Raw genomic sequence first — 18,244 nt, forward strand, 5'->3', positions numbered from 1 at the left:
AAGGCCTCCCTCAGGAAGCGGGGTGAGGGTCCCCAGGGAGCCTCACCAGGAGGCCAAGCTCAGAGAGGGGATCCCTTGCCTGGAGGGCAGGCCTTCCAAGGTGGGTGGGGCCTAGCACCCCCAGCATGCAGGGGGAGAAGCCCTGGGGGGGGGGGTTGCTGGCCAGAGCACCAGGGCTGGGATGGGCCTGGGGCCGGGCTCAAGGTCACGACCAATGTCCACAAACAGCTGGCCCTGGGAAGGGGGCTCGGGAGGAAGTCCGGCCGGCCGAGGGCCGGTGAGGGCGGAGAGCCCCAGGGCACCCCAGGCTGGGGGCGGGCGGGGCTGGCCCGGGGGTGGAAGGCTCGGCCGGGGTGGCCACTGCCCCCCAGCCTGGGCCGCTGACCTTGCTCAGGTCAAGGAAACACCCCAGCGGGCCGGGCTCTGGGGTGGGGTGTCGCCGGGCGGCGGTAAGAGGAAGTGGCTGGGAAGCAGGACGGGATGGCCGTGAGGGAAGGCCGGGCAGGGCTGGGCCCAGATGGTTCCTGTTGAGGAAACAGTGGGCACAGCTGCAGGCTGCTCCCGGCCGGGCCGCGCTATCGCAGTGACACAGCTGGCTGCCTCGCCGGCTGCGGGAGGCCTCCCCCGCCCCGGCACCTCCCCTAGCCCGCCCCGCATCACATGAGCCCCTGCGGCCGCCCGCCCCTTCCCCAGGCTGTCGGGCAGCAGGCGGCTGGAAGGCCCAGAGCTGTTTGCGGGACGGAGGCCTCCGGCTCAGAGAAACTCAGGCCGTCCGAGGCCCCTCATCGTCCCCTCACAGCCCCACGAGGTTGGGAAAGACCCCCAGGCCGGCCCCAAGCTGGTGCCGCCGGCTGCCCGCCTCCCACGGCAGCAGGACTCAGTCTCCCGGACCCGGCTCCGGCCCCATGTCCCAGGGGTCCCCCGTGCTGGAGAGGGGGCTCCTGGGGTCCACCAGCGGCCCAGCGCCCCGGGGTCCCAGGAAGAGCGGCCCAGGTAAGGGCTGGGGTGGGGGAGGGGCAGCCGGAGCAGGTGGCCAGACCGTGACATCCCCACGCTGCCGCCTGCCTGGCCCTGTTGACTCACCTCAGATGTCAACTCGGCCGCCCACAGGGCCCAGTCCTGCACAGCTGGGGCAGGTGGGGGGCAGGCCCGGCAGGTGCCAGGCCAGGCCTCAGGCCCTCCCAGAGGCAGATGCTGGAGGCAGGGGCGGCTGGGTCCCCTCCAAGGGTGGCGGACTCCACCGTCCCCGGTGAGCAGGGACCCAGGGGTTGGCAAGGAAGCTGGTGTACAGCTGCCTGGGGTCCCCAGCCTTGGAGACTGCATGAGGGAACTGAGGCCACAGGAAGAGGGCCGGGGCCCGGGCCCCAGAAGTGAGTGGCGGTCCAGAGACCACCCAGGACCCCTCTGAGAAGCACCCCTACCAGGCTCCCTGCCATGGAGCCAGCACCCAGGAGCCGTGGGCACGGGGGAAGACCTCCCCGGGCTGCAGAGTGGCGTTGTAGGAGGAAAGGCTGCCGCCCTCCCTGACAAGCCTGACCCCAGCTGCAATGTCGCCTGCCCGGCTCTTCCAGGACCGGGGGCCCACTCCCCACCCAGGGCCACGTGGCTCTCACTGCTGCGTCGCCTCCAGGGTGCAAGCGGGCCTCGGCACTCATGCCCAGCCTGCTGACCCCAGACGGCCCCACCCCCTCTGCAGAGGGACAGCCTCCCCGAGCCGGCCCCACCTGCCCCATCCTGGGTCCCGAAGTCCAGCCGCTGCATGTCCGCCGGTTGTCCCGGCACACACGCAGGACTAGGGCGCCAGGTGCACAAGGCCCGCCTCTCCACTCACGACTTTGCCCGCATCGGGGTGATTCAGAGCCATCAGAGGTGTGCCAGTCACTGGCCTTGGGATGTGGTCACCCACCCTCGGGCTGGCCAGAGGCTCTTGTCCAGCTCCAACTGGCCACCATGCAGCCCCACCTGACCCCCACTGTCCCGGAACCAGCAGCCCCATTGGGCGCCGGCCCCTCCTCATTGGGCCTCAGTTTCCTCGGGTGTCAGGCCCTGTCCTTGTGCTCCCTGAAGGGGTCAAGGCGCAGCTTCTCCAAGGCTGGGGACGTAGATGGGGGTGCATGAGAACTGTCGTGTTTGGATGGGGGCGTCGGCCCATGGAAGGAGCCCCAGCCCACCGCCGTGCTCACACTGACCTTGGCACTGCAAGTGCCTAGAGCTGACGCAGAATCCCAGCTACCCATGGGGGTCACTTCTCACTTGGGAGGCTTCACTGGGAGAAGGGACAGCAGCGGGCGTTTGGCTGGTGCTTTGAGCTGGGATCTTGCCTGGGCTGTGAGGTCCCAGCCCTGGGAGACACCGGCTTTTGGGAGCTCACAGCTGGTCTTCTCTGAATCGCCCGGCCCCACAGAGCTGGTTCTGCTCCACCAGGAGGCTTTCTGCTCCCTGGGTAACCCCCAGGGGGACAGATGCTGGGCCCAACAAAGCTGGATGTCACCCCCAGGGGAAGTGGCTGCTGGGGCTGGGCTGGAGGGGGCCAGGGGGCCTGGGGGCCCAGGTCAGACGCCGGGTCAGTGTGGCTCAGCCGTGTGGGTTTCCCAAGCGTGCATGGAAACATGTGAGACTCAGAATGCTATGCGCCTTAAACAGCGAAAAGAACAGCAATCTCTTTTAAAGCTGAAGTAGGAGAGCTTGTCCCTCCGAGAACAGACGTGTCTGAACGCTCCCTGTAGGAGGCGGGGGCAGGGCCGAGGGGGGCGGATGGGATCCGACTGTGGCAGCTGGGAGGGAGCAGCGCCGGCTGGGGGGTGTCGCCGCACCCAGATCTCTTAGCTGCCAGTTGTGTGTCCTAGGAGCTGGACCCCACAAAGTGACAAGTAGGGACCAGGACGCCAACAGGGAGTCCTCAGGCAGAGGAGTCCTCTGACCGCCCCAGGGCAGAAAATGTCAGGCCTGTTTGAGGTCCCCTGAGAGGGACAGGTGGGCCCAGGTGGCAGGTTTCAGCAGAAGCATGGCCAGGGCGACAGTGAGTGTCCCTGGCTGGAGGATGCCAGCCAAGGCTGCCGGGCGCTGGGGTGTTGAACAAGGGCCTGTGGAGCGTGCCGTCCTGCGAGCCTTGGGTCCCCTGTCCCAGGGGTGAGGCTCAGTAGTCACCACTGTCATCAGGTGGCCTTGCCCTACTCCCCTCCTCCTCCCCTCCAGCTGCCCCCCGACCACAGGCTCTTCTCGAGAACATTCTCTGCCTGGAAAGCCCTTCTCTGCAGCATCAGTTTCCTGGGGCTGCTGCAAGCAAGCAGCACAACCCGGGGACTTAGGCGGGAAATCCCTGCCTTCCCAGGCCTCCAGCCAGAGTCTGAATCCAGAGGCCACAGAGACCTGTGGGAGGGTCCTTCTTGCACCTGGCGGCTCCAAGTGTCCTTGGCTTGTGGCCACATGGCTCCTTTCTCTGTCCCCATCTTCATGTGGCCTCTCCTCCTGTCTCTGCCTCTTCTCTTCTTATAGGAACTGTTGTCTTTGGGAATTCCCATCATGGCTCAGGGATTGATGAATCTGACCAGCATCCACGGGGACGCAGGTTCCATCCCTGGCCTCGCTCAGTGGGTTAAGGGTCCGGTGTTGCCGTGAGCGTGGTGTAGGTTGCAGATGTGGCTTGGATCCTCTGTGGCTGTGCTGTGGCTTAGGTTGGCGGCTGTAGCTCTGACTGGACCCCTGGCCTGGGAACCTCCATGTGCTGCGGGTGTGACCCTAAAAAGCAAAAAAAAAAAAAAAGGGCAGCTGTCTTTGGATTTCAGCCTCCCCATTCTGGTTGACTGGAGCACTGTGTCTGCGTTCCAGGTGGCAGGATCGGGGCGACAGTGCACAGGGACAGCGCATCTGTCACAACCAGGGCCGGGGCCGAGCTACGTGGCCCCCAGATGCCACGGAGGGAGGGACCTCCTCCAAGGCTGCACGGCACAGGGGGAGCCAGGCCCTGAGAAGCCGGCGTGGCCTCTGCCCCAACACCCGCCACCCCGCCTCTCCCTCCGCCAAGGCCCCTGGGCCAGGCTTGGAGGCCCATCGGGAGGCTGTCAACTGAGGACACTGATGAAGTTGCACAGGAGGGCCCGGGGCACCTGGGGTGGGCGTGTGTCTGGGATGATGGCAGAGTCCACAGCCCCCTGTGCAATGCGCGACTGCGGGCAAGGCCCCCAGGTGACCGTCCATCCCTGTGTCTGTGCAAAGGGCCGTGAGCACCTCGTTGTTTGATTTTTCCGGTACGGTCGCCGCCCCACACGGCACAGCAGGCCTGTCCCGCTCTGCACGCGCCCTGCAGGGGCCCTCCGGTCCTGGGCCCCTCTTGTCGACCTTACAGAGCTGGGGGCTCCTGTGTCAGGATCACAGCCGGGCTGCTGAGCTCCACATGCTCGGTGACTGCAGCCTCCGGACCCTGCCGGGCAGGTGCAGGGCAGATGGGCACAGGTCCCGTTGAGGGTAGAACAGGGGCCCTGGACCCCCTGCCTCCTCGGTCCCGGCAGGAAAGGGTCGCACAACCACGGAGCATCAGTTTGGCAAGGAACCACTTCCAAAGGCCAAGCCGAGTGGCCAGGATGGCAGAGGGGTCTGGGGCCCGCGACCCCAGGAGCTGAGGGGCGGGAGGAGGGCAAGCAGAGGAGGCGAGTGGAGGCGGCGGCCATCCAGGGAGTTGGGAAACCCCGGAGTGTGGACGGCAGGATGAACCCCTGGCTCGGCCCTCCCTGCCCCACATCCCCTGGGCCCCTGGGCTGCCCGGGGCTGGCCTCAGGGCACAGAGCAGAGGGGCAGCAGTGCAGTCTGGGCAAGCCGGGTTCTGCACTGGCCCCAGGCCCTGCACCCTGGGTCAGGACCAGAGCCATTCTGGGGGTGGGGACTCCATCCCAGGTCCTGGGAAGCATGGGGCTCCCTGACCGCCCCCCCCGCCGACCCAGGGAACCTGGGCATTCTCTCCTCGAGACCTGCAGTCTCCGTGCCACCCCGCCCACAAGCCTGTGGGGTAAGACTTCTGGGGCAGCTAGCAGGAGGACACTGGCCACCCATGTCCTCCCCACCCGTCACACAGCAAATCTGAACCTCGGAAGACAGGGCACAGGGCGGGGGACGCCTGGGGGCAGGGTGCAATCCAGGCCAGCTTCCTGAAGGAAGTGGTCCTGTGGGGGGGCGGACGATGCAAAGAAGTCTTTGACTTCGCAAGAGACTTGACTGAGGACCAAGGCTTTGGTGTCCGCCTCTCACACCTTCACTCCCGTGGCCACAGAGGAGCAGGGGAGGCGCCGCTGGGCAGAGGCCGAGCTGGTTATAAGCAAGCCAGGGCTCCCTCCCAGAGATGTCTGCTCGATGGGCCGGGCAGGGAGAGGGCCAGGAGGCTGTGGGGAGGGGGAAAGCGGGGCCAGGCTTGGACTCAGGCTCACTCACGCCAGTGACGGGCCAGCGGCGGGACTTCAGGGGTGCTGGTGAGATTCATATCATGAGGACGCCACGTGCGGCGTCCTGCCCCTGGGGGCCAGGGGGTGACCATCAGAGGGCGGCCCGGATGGAGGTGGTGTTGGCGGGAATGTCTTCTGGGGATGGGGTGACAGGCTCGTCTCTGGGTGCTGTGCCGTTTGCAGGAGCGCGCGCAGGAAAAGTCAAGTCGGGTCACCTGTGGCCTGTGTGCCCGCCCTGGGGGCTCCCCCCCCGTGCCCCCCAGCCAGCCAGGCCTGGCCGCCTCACCAGCACCCAGGCACCCTGCCACCCAGAGCTGTCCCCTGTCTGTGAACCCTCCCAGGGGTCCGCGTGGCCCCCGCCTCCCCTCCTTCGAGTCTTTGCTCAGGTCACGCCCCGCCCCCCGCCCCGCGCCAAGGCTGCTCGCTTTCCTTCATCTGCGGTTCTCTCCCCCAAAAGCGGCCTTTCCCGACTTTCCGCCTCTTTCTCGTGCTGGCCCCGCCGTCTGCTCGCCGTGGTGCCCAGCGCTTCGCCTTGAACGCATCTCGGTTCCAGGCGACGACACCTGCGCAGCGCCGGCCTGCTGACCCCGGCACGGGGGCTCTGGGGAGCGGCTCCAGATTCTAGACTTGTCCTCACAGCCACTGTCAGACAGGAGCCGAGGCCCAGAGACAGGGAGCAACCTGCCAGAGGTCACACAGCACTGAGGGCCGGGGCCCAGATTTGGACGTGGGCCTGGGGACACGGACAGGGTGGCCCCTGCCAGCCCCGGGAGCTGGGGTCCCCTCACCTGCAGCCTGAGGCATGGACAGTGCCAGGCCACCTGCCCTCCCATCTTCTCTCACTGTGTCCTGGACAGAAGGACCCAGGGGCCAGCGAGGGGGAAGTGCCAGCCGAGGCCGCAGGCTGCAGTATCAGAACGCCTCAGGCAGGGCGGCTCTGAGCACAGACGTGTTTCTCACAGGTGTGAGGGCTGCCGGCTGGGATCAGGGGGCCTGCAGATTTGGTGTCTGGGGAGAGCTCCCTGGTCCACGGCGGGCTTGCTCCCCCTCCCTCAACAGCGCTTCCAGCAAAGGTCCAGGGAAGGGGCTGGAGGGTGATGCTGAACGGAGGGAAGGGGCAGGCCGCTCCCACATCCCGCTGGGTCCTGTCGCCTTGGAAACCTCCAAAGCTGTTCCCCAAGATCCTGGAGGAGAGGGGCGACGCCATTCCGAAATCCCTCCTGGCCCTGGGCACTGCTTCTTTCCAGTAACCCTTCACAGCCGTCATTGGCCTAGCTGTACAGATGAGGACAAATCAGAGAGGTCAAGAAGCCTGCCCAAGGTCACACAGCAAATCACCAGCAGGGCCAAGCGTCCTGGTCTACCCAGTGCCCTCCCCCGAGCTGAGGCCTCAGGAAAGAGACCCCTTTTGTGCTCACCACTCCCATGTGGGAGCCCCACCCTGCAGCCCAGACTCTCGTCTGAACCTTCTGAGAGCCAGGGTGGGGACTGCTTGCTCCACCCTAGGGAGACCAAGGCAGCTGCCGCCTGGCATGCCAGCTGCCACCTGGGGCGGGCCCTCCCTAGCTGAGAGCTCCCTGCCCGGCCTGGAGCCTCGGAGTGAAGCCGCTGTGCTGGCTGCTGCTCCGAAGCCTTTAGGAAAGTGGGCCAGCCCTGCCCTGGGTCAATACCCGGCCACTGAAGCCTGCTTGGACTTTCCGAGGGCCCACTCCATGCAGCTGCGTGTCCGCGGAGGGCGTGGGCCTCTGGGTGCGGCTTTAACACTGCGGGTGCAGAAATGGGTCCCTTGCTGAGAGGAAGCAGTGTCGGCCACCTGCTCCGTGGGGCCCACAGGCTGGGGGGGAGGCCGTGGACGAAGGTACACACTCCAGATGACGGAGGCGGGGGCTCAGCCTAATCACAGCCCCTCACCCCAGGTAGATGGCCTGTCCTTGCCCTAAAGATGTGGCCAGTGTCCACAGTGCCCTTGGCCTGGGCAGAGAAGGGAGCCAGAGGGCCTGGCCTTCACGCCGGCCGTGTCCCTTCCCCGGGCCTGCGGAGCGTCACAGAAGCTGCGGAGGACGGCCCAGTGGTGCAGGGCCACGTGGCTCCGACACACGGGAGGGGTCAGAGGAGGCGGCTCTGAGGATGCCCCCCCCGCCGACAGGGGCCTGCTCTGTCCCCTCCGCCTGGCTTCCCTGATGACAGTTTGCTCACGGGGAGGCGACGGGGAGGCGAGGGAGGGCAGGGCTGGCAACGAGCTCCATCACGCGCCTTACAGGACCCAGCAGGCCGGTCTCCGGTCTGTGACGAGGGGGTGAGGGTGGAGGGCCCCCCTGCACCCACCCAGCCCGGCCCTGGGTCCAGGATCCTGGCTGCGACCCCCTCCTGGGCCAGAGCCACCTGCAGGGGCTGAGAGGGAGCCAGGGGAAGGAACTGGGGGTTCACCCGCCCTGGGGCTCCCGGAGCTTCCTCCTTCCCTCCCAATTCGGGGTGCACTCTGAGTGTCCTGGAAAGTCCCCTTTTCACAGGCCCTCGGAGCCAGCCCGCCCGCCCAGCCCGCCCAGCCCGGCCTCTCGACGCGGGGCTTCCTCCCAAAATTGGGTCCACATGCTCTGGGGCTGGGCTGGAGGGGCTCCCCGCCTGCAGCCCCGCTGACGCCCCGGGAGCAGGACGTGTCCTTCCCTGGAGGCTCCAGGCACCTGGCCCCGGCTTCCCCTCTCCTCTGTCTCAGGAGAAAGGTGTTGCCTTGGTGTTCCGCCCGTGACAGACGGATGGACAGACAGGTGTCAGACACGTCCCCACCCCACCCCCACAGCGTGTCTAGACCCAGGGAGGGGACTCCACATCCTAAAAGCAGCTGACAGAAAATGCAAGTCAGAGCAGCCGTTCCGTTGACGGCCCTCAGGTGCACGCCCGCCCCCCCCAGGCCCCCCTCAACCCAGGCGGCCGCTCTGCAGCACGGGGGGCTGCCCCACCTGGGGGCTCTCCGGGTGGGGGGCCACCCGAGCTGCAGGGCAGAGAGCACAGCTGTTTTCAGGGGAGGGGGAGCAGTGGCTTCCTGTGGAAACCGAAAGTGCCAGGTGCTTCCCGCCCTCCCTCAGGGGCAGAGACAGCTGGACGGCTCCTGCAGCCCTGCCCGCCCGCTGCCTCCGCCCGGCGCACGCCTGAGGGCCAGGCTCGGCTTCTCGCTGTCACCGGGCCATGCCTCTCTGAGCCGCAGGTCAGCACCTGGCCCCCTCCCGGAGCAGCCACACCCAGGAGGCCTGCAGCTCTGCCACTCCAGCCGGCCGCCCTGGCATGGCCTTTCGAAGTCTTTGGGCAAAAGCAGGATGCTAACTGCCTTCACAGTCTAGAACTTGAATGCACGTGAACACGACTCTGTTTCAGGTGAAGAGAATGGCGTGAAAGGCCATTGGGCTGGTTTCTTCTCACGCCTCTCCTCCGGCCGCCAGAGTGTGAGACAGTCCACGCGTGGCTCCTGTCCACTTCCTGGCGGTCAGGCTGCTGAGCCCATGGGCCCCAGGGGACAGAAGGGACAGGCCTCGTCGTCACCGGGAGCTGGGCCTCCAACGTGCTGCCTGCCCCCGCCATCCCGTGGTCTCCTGGCCCACCTTGAGTTTAAACAGTGAGAGAATTCACCCACACCAGGAAAGCCCCGTCCCGAGCACAGTGAGCAGAGCTCAGAGGCTGCTGCACCCTGGGGCGGTGAGAAGGCGCAGGAAGCAGTGAAATCAGACCGCTGGGGCTGGACCCAGCTCAGGGCGCCCCGCCAAGCCGACCCCCACAGCCCGACCCATGTCCCCTTCTGTATAGCGGGGCCAGCCTCGCAGGTGAGCCCTGGGAGCTGCCGTGGAACCTGGTTTTATCTGTGTGTGTCTTTCCCAGGTACCTTGCGATGCTCCGTGTTGCAAATTATTGCATGAAAGTATCACAATCTAGCATCTTTTGCTATTTTCTATTTTCTCCCCACAATCATGGACAGTGCGGGGCCAGTGCAGGGTGGGCGGCAGCAGGCAGAGGGATGGGGACCCCCCCAGATCCCGTTGAGAAAGGCCTGTTGCACAGTCGAGTGAGTGACCGGCCCCAGTGTGTGGCATTTCTGGAGGTCGTGAGCACCACAGCTCCTGGGGGAGGCCCCGGCCAAGGAGACTCTCACCGGCGCGGTGGGAGGCGGGGGCAGGGTGCTGGCACCTGGGCACTAGGGGCGTGGGGGCCTCGGCCCACCCCGTGCATCCCCGTCTGAACGTGGGCTCGGCGGTCATCCCGGGTGAGGTGGCGGTGGCCGGGAGTCAGGCTGTGACAAGCAGGTGCACAGCGCCCGCGGCGCCATCCCCTCCCTGACTCCGGCCCCGCCGCTGCGCCCTCCCAGCTCTGGGCCTTGGGAGTCTTGGCTCCTCTTGGGGAGACCCTTTGCCGTGAGCCCGGGGGCTGGAAAGTCCTGGGTGTGGGCAGTGGGCCCGAGGCCTCCAGCCTGGGAAACCCCGCTCCCCTCCGGGAAGCCAGAAGCCAGCTTCTGAGCCGCCCCCACGACGCGAGAAGGAAGAGGCAGCCATGGGGACTTTTGGGTCTATCCGGAGGCTGACTGAGTCCCCAGGCCTCCCCACCCAGCCCACCGCCCAGAGGCGACCATGGCCTGTCCTGGGGCCACCCCGTCCATCCCCTGATGCAGCCGAGAACGTGAGGCGGAGCTGCCCTGGAGCCGGGCCCAGAGGTGTGCAGGAGGGCCGGCCCCGGGTGAGAGCTGGCGGGGGGACAGGGGCCGGGGCCCCTGCGGGGGGCGTTGTGATTGTAGCAGGTGGCCCGTTGCCGAGCTCTGCCTGTGCCCCGTGACATCTGTCCACCGCCCGCGCGGCCACGGGAAGGCCGGCCCCGGAAGGGCCAGCGGGGCCGAGACGTGCGCTTGCGAGCCGCCCACAGAGTCTCAGGGCACTTTGACCAACCCTCCGCCCCGCGGGTGCCCTGCCCCCTCGGTGGGAAACAGGACAGCGGGGCAGAGGCAGGACTTGGGCTGCTGGTGGGCGTTGAGACACAAATGTTGCTGAAGCGAACTTGGAGCCACTCGCCCGGGGCGGCACAGCTGCCTCACCGGGGCCGGGTGTGCGGGCGGACCGCTCGGTGTACTGTGGGCACCGTGCTCGGAGAACCGGCAGCTTGTGCTCAGCAGACCCCTCCTCCTCGGGGGCTTTCAGGGCAGTGGGGTGGGTGCCGGGTGCACGAGCAGCTCGTCTGCGATTGGTTGACATCAAGGTGCAGTTCCCCGCGTCATCGGTCTTCTGGGTTCAGCCTGGTCTGAGGTCTCCCTGGCTGTGCTCAGCAGTTGTCGCCTGGGGGAGGGGGGGTCTCCTTCTTGTGAAAACAACTCAAGAATGTGTGTCAGACCTTCGTCTGTCTCGTAGGGAACTGGGAGCTTGAGGACTCTGCCGGGTGGCTGTCTATAGTCTAAAGGGTCACCCGTCTCCGGCCCAACGAGTGCTCCCCTTGTTTCCTCATCATTCGCGCGAATCAGCCTCCGAGATCAGGGCCTGGGAGGCCGAAGCCAAAGCCTTTTACTTCAAGACGGGCCACGGGGCTGGTATGTGGTTTGACGAACGTCCTTCTAAACCCGTGGGGGACACGGGACCCTCTGTGACGGCGCCCACGGGCCAGTGTGCCACAGCTCAACATTGCGGTTTCGATGGGCAAAGGTCACGTGGTCTAGCATGGTCCATCTTTTACGCTGGGCATGGGCTTGGCCTCTACTTTCCTGGAAACCCTGACGCTGACGCTTTAGCACCTTGATCGGCGGAAGTGTTGCCATAAAGCCAAATTGTCAGGGCCCAGAGTGACATGCATCAGCTTTAATTCAAATAACCACGACATTAAAGGACTCGCTGTCTCCCTTGGGAGTCCCAGTTCCGGGAGAAATGGCTGGAGGGCAGCTGGGTGGGTGGACGGAAGGATGAGGAGAGAAGAAAGGCCGTAGAAGTGCGGATGGAAAGTGAGAGCAAACCTCTCAGAAAGCCGTAAACGCGATTCTCCTCCGAACACGCAGCAGGCACATGGCAGACGTGTCTCCTTATTGCTGAGGGGGGAGCTGGCGGGGGGGCCATGGCGACGCCCAGGAGGACACGGCGGTTTTCCATCCAGAAAAGACAGAACGCCGCCCCAAGACCCTAAACGCAGCTGGTGAAGCACAATCGCTCCCGAACAGAAGCGTGTGGGCTTCCTACACGCGAACACCCGGCTTATAGCATCTGGGACCCAATCGGCATAAACAGAAAGACCCCCAGGCCTGTCCCCGGAGGGACACGGACCTCGGCGGCCCGGCTGGACTCATGGGCCGTCCTCAGCTTGTCGCTCACGTGGGGCGGGACTTTCTGTCGGAGGAAGAAGGAGACGGGGAGCCTGGTGGATCTCTGCCTGCGGAAGTGCCCCAGCAAGGAGGAGGAGGAGCAGGAAAGGGGAGCTGAGAAGGCCGGCCGACCACCATCTGGGCATCGAGAACCATGGATTCCTTCGAGCTCTCTTGCCTGGGTACCTGGAAAGTCGGGGCGCCTGCCGGAGCGCGGCGCTGGCTGAGACCCGGAGCAGCCTCCTCCTGCCCTGGACGGGCCTGCGGCCCCGAGCGTCACTCTTTCTTTCTGTCTTTCTTTCGGCTGCGGCATGTGTAAGTTCCTGGGCTGGGGCTCGAACCCATGTGGCAGCACAGACCCAGGCTGCTGCGGTGACAACGCCGGATCCTTAACCTGCTGTGCCACAGGAGAACGGCTCTGTTCTCTTTCACTGGAGGCCAGGACCCCTTTTCTTTCTGGGGACCCTTCACACGCCAACGGCCCCCTGCCCGTGAAAGAGGAAGATGCCCACAACCCGTGTCCAGGGACCACCTCTGCCCAGGCCCTCGGCCTCCCCACCCAGTCCCGGCCCGCACGGCCACGCGCTGCTGCCTGGATGGGCAATCCCTCTTCCGGATCCAAGGGTTGCCTGGTCGCCTCCTCGCCAGAACAGAGCCGGGCACCCCAGGTGCTGAGAAAATGTCGCCTGACGACCTGGGGAGCAGCTGAGCAGCTGGGAGCTGGGGTGAACCCTGAAGACACACGCAGGGGGAGAAGCCAGGCACGAACACAAAAGGCCGCGTATTACATGATGCTGTTCGTATGTCCACAGGGTCGCGGAGCAGATGTGGGGATGCCAGGGCTGGGGGAGGGGCGGGGCTTCCTTTGGGGGCTGAAGAGGTCAAGGTGGTGCAGTCACAGAGGTGCGGCTGTGTCTTCGTGTGAACAGACCGACTGCTGCCGAATTGGTCGTTTTCAGTGGTGAAAACGGGAATGTTTATGTCCTGTATTTTGCCGCCATAAAAATCAAATTAACTTTCTTAAAAACAAAAACACCCCCCCCCCAAAAAATGGCAAAAAACGAGCCCTAACCTAGGCCTTGGGGCTCCTGCTGACCCGTCGTGTGTCCCTGCGGACGGGGACACTCCACCCGGGCCTCACTCCGGGGCACTGGTGTCCTGTCCCCTCTCCCCAGGCCCCGGCTTTACCGTGGGAGGAGCTCGCCTCCCCGGGGCTCCCCGCCACTTTCGCCCTCGCCCTCGGGGGCTAAGCCCCAGGATGCCGAGGTCGCCGTTGAGCTCTCCTCTGCAGACGGCAGCGGTGTTGGCCTGTGCCGATTCCAGGCTCTAGAGGAACCTCACGCACCTGTGGACTGGGGTGCACACCCCGTATTCACCTCTGAGCAAAGCCAAGATGTGCCTGTGGGCAGAGGCGGGGCCACCTCTCGGTTCCGTTACTTCACCCGTGAAAAGACAAATTTCAGAGAAACCATCTCCCACGTGCTGCCTGGGACACACTTGTACTAAAAACTATTCACTGCTTTTCTGAAATTCAAGCTTACCTGAACATCTATATTTTTATTTTCTAAATCTGGCAACCCTGTGCGTGAAGGATTTGAACTCTCTCTCCAATCGGATTGTGTTCAAGTGCAAACAGCAGAAGAGCCAACAGCAATAGAAGCAGGGTTTGTTTTTGTCCACATAACAAAGCTCAGAGGCCAGCGGTTTCGGCTGGTGCAGCAATGATGGCATCTGGGACACAGGCTTTTTTGTTCTCTCTATGCCACCATCCGCTTACTTATGGCTTCCTAGCTGCAAGGAGGTTGCGCCACCTCCAGACATCACATCTGCCTTCAAACAGGAAAAAAGAGTCATAGAAGGTGCAGAGGATCAAAAAATGGACCAGCCCCTTCTTATAAGGAAAGATGAGGCTTCTGTGGACACCCCCGCCAGCAGACTTCTGGAAAGACCCTTGCTGGAGTTCCGGTCACCACCTCTGAATCTCCTTCCCAACCAGGGCTTCAGGGCTCCCAATTTCACACCTTCTCTGCTGTTCCCAAGCAGCCCAGGACCCTCCCTGCCCAGCCATGGCCCCAAGGGGCCATTTCGCAAGTGGGCTCTTGCTACATGTGGAGAAAGGAGAAGACCCCGCTGCCCAGGGCCGGGCTGAGATCGCTGCTCTGCCCCTGGGCAGCGGGGCCTCCCCAGAGCCGGCCGTGGAGGCCCACAGGCTCTGCTTCCGTCGCCGTCCCAGAAGCCAGCATTTCCCTTTCCCACTTCCTTGCCATCCCCTTCCAAGCTGCTGAGACGAGAAGCGGGCTCCAAGGCATTCCCAGGACTCTCATCCCCGCCTTCTCTCTCCTTCCTCGGTTCCCTCCGTCTCTCTTGCCGTCCTGGCCTCTGGCGGTCACAGCACCGTATCCATCAGTGCCCAGAGTGCCCTCTCTCACGCCTGAGCTAAGGAGGGCAGCACGCCCACACCACCCCCGCCTTCCCTTAGACACCTCCAGGCCCCATGAGAGCTGGACGCTGAGGTCCCTGGAAGACCCCCATGCACGGCCTCAGCCCGCCAGCCTCCACTCAGGCTCTGAGCTCTCCACACTCCTTCGAGGCACATCCGCCCCTGAAAACCCACCATCAAGTGCCACGGTGACTCCAGGCCAGCTCCCTGGACGGGGAGGTGCCCACGTCCGCCAGATCCCATCTGTGGTCACAGCACCTACTGTGTGCCCTCAGCCTGTACAGGGTCTGCCCTGCAGTGGCAATGACCCAACCCTAATCAATGGCTTGGCCCCCTCCCCCCTGTACGTCAGTCCTGCAGGGCTTGCTGGACCTCGAACCCTCAGCCCTGTGTGGTGCCGGGCACGGCTCTCAGCTCACAAAGGGGCACCTGGTGCCGACGAGGGTGGGGCTCAGAGGGAAGCAAGGTGGGCAGTCTGCAGGGATGGGGTGGGGTGGGGTCCTGGCTCCCGGCCTGGGGTGTGAGCTCACATCACCTCCAAGGGCAGCGGGCAGCGGGCAGCAGGCAGTGGGCGGTGGGAGGTGGCGGGCTGGGCCTGCCGCCCGCCCCCAGCCCCAGTCTCTGGTCTTGGGAAGAGGAGTCTCTCCGTCTCCACTCTCGCGGCCCTTCCACAAAGAGGCGCATGGTGGGCAGGGGCGCTGGGGCCGTGCGTGTCCCCTGGAGAATCTGGTCCCCTCCACCTCCACCGCCATCCCCACCCAGCTTCACCCTGACACCCCGGCAAACTTCTCCTTTCCCTGGCGAGCAGTTCCCCATTCGGGGCGGCCACACCGCCCTCAACTTCTCCCCGGAGTTTCAGGTTCTTAGAGCTATTTCAGGTCTTCCTCCCACACGCCTGCACCCAGTCCTGCCTCTCTGACTGTCGCGGGGACCTGGCTTCCCCGAGCCCCAGTCCCATCGCGCTCCCCGCGGCCCCTCCCCGGGCCAGGGCAGGGCGCGCCCTTCGGGAAGGTGCCTCGGTTCTGGGTCTGCCTTGATTTGAAAACTGCTTTCTTGAGATAACTCCCAGCACACAAGTCACCCATGGAACATGTCTAGTCTGTTTCTAGTGGTTTCCAGTCTGTTCACAGAGCCGGGCGGCCCTAATTACAATCTAATTTTAGACCATTTTCATCTTCCCTAAAGAGTCGCTGTGCTGGAGGTCCCAGCGTGGCACAGCGGAAACGAATCCGACTAGGAAACGTGAGGTTGCGGGTTCGATCCCTGGCATCGCTCAGTGGGTTAAGGATCTAGCGTGGCTATGGCTGTGGTGTAGCCTGGCACCTGCAGCTCTGATTCAACCCCTAGCCTGGGAACCTCCATATGCCGCAGGTGTGGCCCTAAAAAGACAAAAAGACCAAAAAAAAAAAAAAAAAAGGGAATCACTGTGCCCCTTGGCAGTTAACCCCCACCCCCACCCCGGCTCTTCCTTCTCTGTGGACCTGCCCTTCTGGAAGCTTCCCATAAATGGGACCGTGTGGCCCGCAGCCCTTGTGTCTGCTGCTCACCCGTGATGTCTTCGAGCTCCTCCCGTTGCAGTGGGAATCAGGAGCTCCCTCCTCGTTCTGGCCGAATCCTATTCCGCTGTGTGAACCCAGCTCCATCACCTACACGCGGCGTGTTGGCGAGTTACTGCCCCTCTCTGGCCTGGGCTTGAGAGCAGCCACACGGACCTGGCGTGAGGATTCCGGGGGACGAGGGGGAGGGACTGTCACACGCACCATCGCCCTTTGGGAGGCGAATGCCCGTGTCGCACACACAGCGCCTCCTCCTAGATACACCCCAGCTCTGAGAGGCCACAGGGCCGGCCGGCTGCCTGGCGGTAGGGACAGACATTCAGGAGGGGAGGACAGCTGTGACGAGAGGCCCCCAGGAGCAGCCTGGGTACAGCTTGTGAGCTTTAGAACCTTCCGGAACACTCGGTGAGGGTGACAGTTCTGGACCTTCGAGAGATTTGTCCTGAGCTGGGCTGACCAGCAGCTGCCCTTGGCCATGGCCTTGGGGGCCCAATCCCAGAGGTGGCTGTGGTTCTGGGTGGAACAGCACAAAACCTCGGAGGGGGGCCCCGGGCTGGCGGGGACTGGGGGCGAGCTGCGCGTTCTGCGCTCCGCGTTTAAGGTGCCAGGCCGAAGCAGGGCAACAAGCCGGGAGGTCCAGACCTCACGGGGCCGAGGTGGGCAGCAAGGTACCGGGCAGCTGCAACGATCTGTGTCTCCCTGTCTCCCCCAGACGCCAACAGGACTGACGGCCAGGGTCTGACCAAGCTCTGGGGACAGCAGGGGCATCCTGGGGCCAAAGAGCTGACCCCCGAGGCCCCCAGGGAAGGCCAGAGTGCTCCGCAGGCCCGGACGTTGGGTGAAGGCCTCCGCCCCCTGCCCCCATGCTATGAATTTTGCTCTTACAGGCATTTCCTGGGATAGGCATTGTCACATGTGTCAGCCCTGACTCAGTGCAGAGGAGACAAGGCCCCAGGGGTTCCGACCACTCCATCCAGAAGCTCTGCTTGGCCCCCAGGAGCTGGGGCCAGCCTGGGAGGGAGCAGACAACCCAGAGCCCCTCCCCAAATTCCCGGGAGACAGTATATTGCTCTGGCCGGGCCTGAGTCAGAAACCCGTGGGCTGTGGCTGACGGTCACAGGGTGAAACCCTGGCCCTGGGGCTGCCGTGGTGAAATGGTGTCATCGTGGTGGGTGGGAGCCCTGCCGTGGTGGCTGGGCCACCTCGTGGTCAGCCGTGGGCACCTGGAACAGTGACCGCCAGGACCATCAGACCCTGGGAAAAGGGACCTTGTGCTCAGAGGAGTTTTTAGAGGAAAACCCTGGAAGTGAAGGAATCTCGTGTTTCTCGTGTTTGATCTTCGCAATGCGTCTGTTCATACACTTGGCTCATTTCTGCTTTGTTTACACTTCCTACCTCCTCGTGGTCATTCTCCCACGTGGTGCTGGAGACCCTTTGTTCCCCCCACCCCCCGCCCATGCCTCCCAGGCCTGTCCTACCGTCTTCACCCTTTCAGGCTTGTTTATGGTCTCTTGGTGCCAATGTTGATGCCATGTAGCCAAGTCTGTCTTTTTGTCCCAGGCTTCTGGCTTTCCTTCATTACAAGTAAATATTATTCAGATGACCTGTCTTTTCTTCTAATACTTTCACTCTGTTGTTCACATTTTAAAATAAACTCCAATAGGGAGGTCCCTTCGTGGCGCAATGGAAACGAATCTGACTAGGAATGCTGAGGTTGCAGGTTCCATCCCTGGCCTTGCTCAGTGGGTTAAGGATCCGGTGTTGCTGTGAGCTCTGGTGTAGGTGCAGACGCGGCTCGGATCTGGCATTGCTGCGGCTGTGGTGTAGGTCAGTGGCTGTAGCTCTGATACAACCCCTAGTCTGGGAACCTCCATATGCTGCGGGTGCAGCCCTAAAAAGCAAATAAATAGATAAATCAACTCCAGTAGTAATATTTAATATTATTGGAGTTTATTTTTCCAAATAAAGTGAGGAATGTGTCCTTTTTCCCTGAAACGGGACCACCCCTTGTTGGCCTACACGTGGTGGAGCGTGTGCCCCTCCCCGGGGGCCTCGCACCCCCTCAGTCCCGCTGGCTTTGCTTCGAATGTGCACAGGGGCCGTTTTCACGCAGGTCGTTTTGCCTGCTTGGCCTGATTTCCCCCGAAACTGAGTGAAGACAGGAGAGACTGGACGGGGGCTCGGCCCCTGGGCAGATGCAGAGCTGTCCTCAGCCGTCGGCAGAGAAAGCCAGGGCCCAGCGAGCTCAGGAACTCCCTTCCGTCGGGTTGGAGTGGGAAGGAGGCAGGACGAGTGCCGGGGGTCACAGGGAGGACCCCTCAGGGGCAGAAACAACAGAAAAATCAGCATTGGGGAAGCAGGAAGGGGCCAAGGACGGCTTCTCACAGCCCAGGGATGCCCGCTGGGAGCGTGGAGCAGGCACGTGTCCCCTCCAGCCCCTTCCTGGGCCCCCGCCCCCACATCCAAGTTCTGCCCTCTGCACCTGCCATGCAGCACGCGTTAG

General features: G+C 64.0%; 1 protein-coding gene across 4 annotated transcripts in view; it reads left to right on the plus strand.

The window, feature by feature from the left end:
- CBFA2T3 (CBFA2/RUNX1 translocation partner 3) overlaps positions 482-18,244 on the plus strand; it is a 75,286-nt gene continuing 57,523 nt past the window's right edge. Inside the window, exon 1 of one of the 4 annotated variants that reach the window (XM_021093635.1) lies at positions 482-993. In XM_021093635.1, the coding sequence (XP_020949294.1) occupies positions 906-993 (88 nt within the window). In that variant the 5' untranslated portion in view covers positions 482-905. The remainder of the gene's footprint in view (positions 994-18,244) is intronic. The other 3 variants (XM_021093633.1, XM_021093634.1, XM_021093631.1) reach the window with 3 other exon arrangements.

The sequence above is a fragment of the Sus scrofa genome, chromosome 6 (assembly GCF_000003025.6).
Source record: "Sus scrofa isolate TJ Tabasco breed Duroc chromosome 6, Sscrofa11.1, whole genome shotgun sequence".
NCBI lineage: Eukaryota > Metazoa > Chordata > Mammalia > Artiodactyla > Suidae > Sus > Sus scrofa.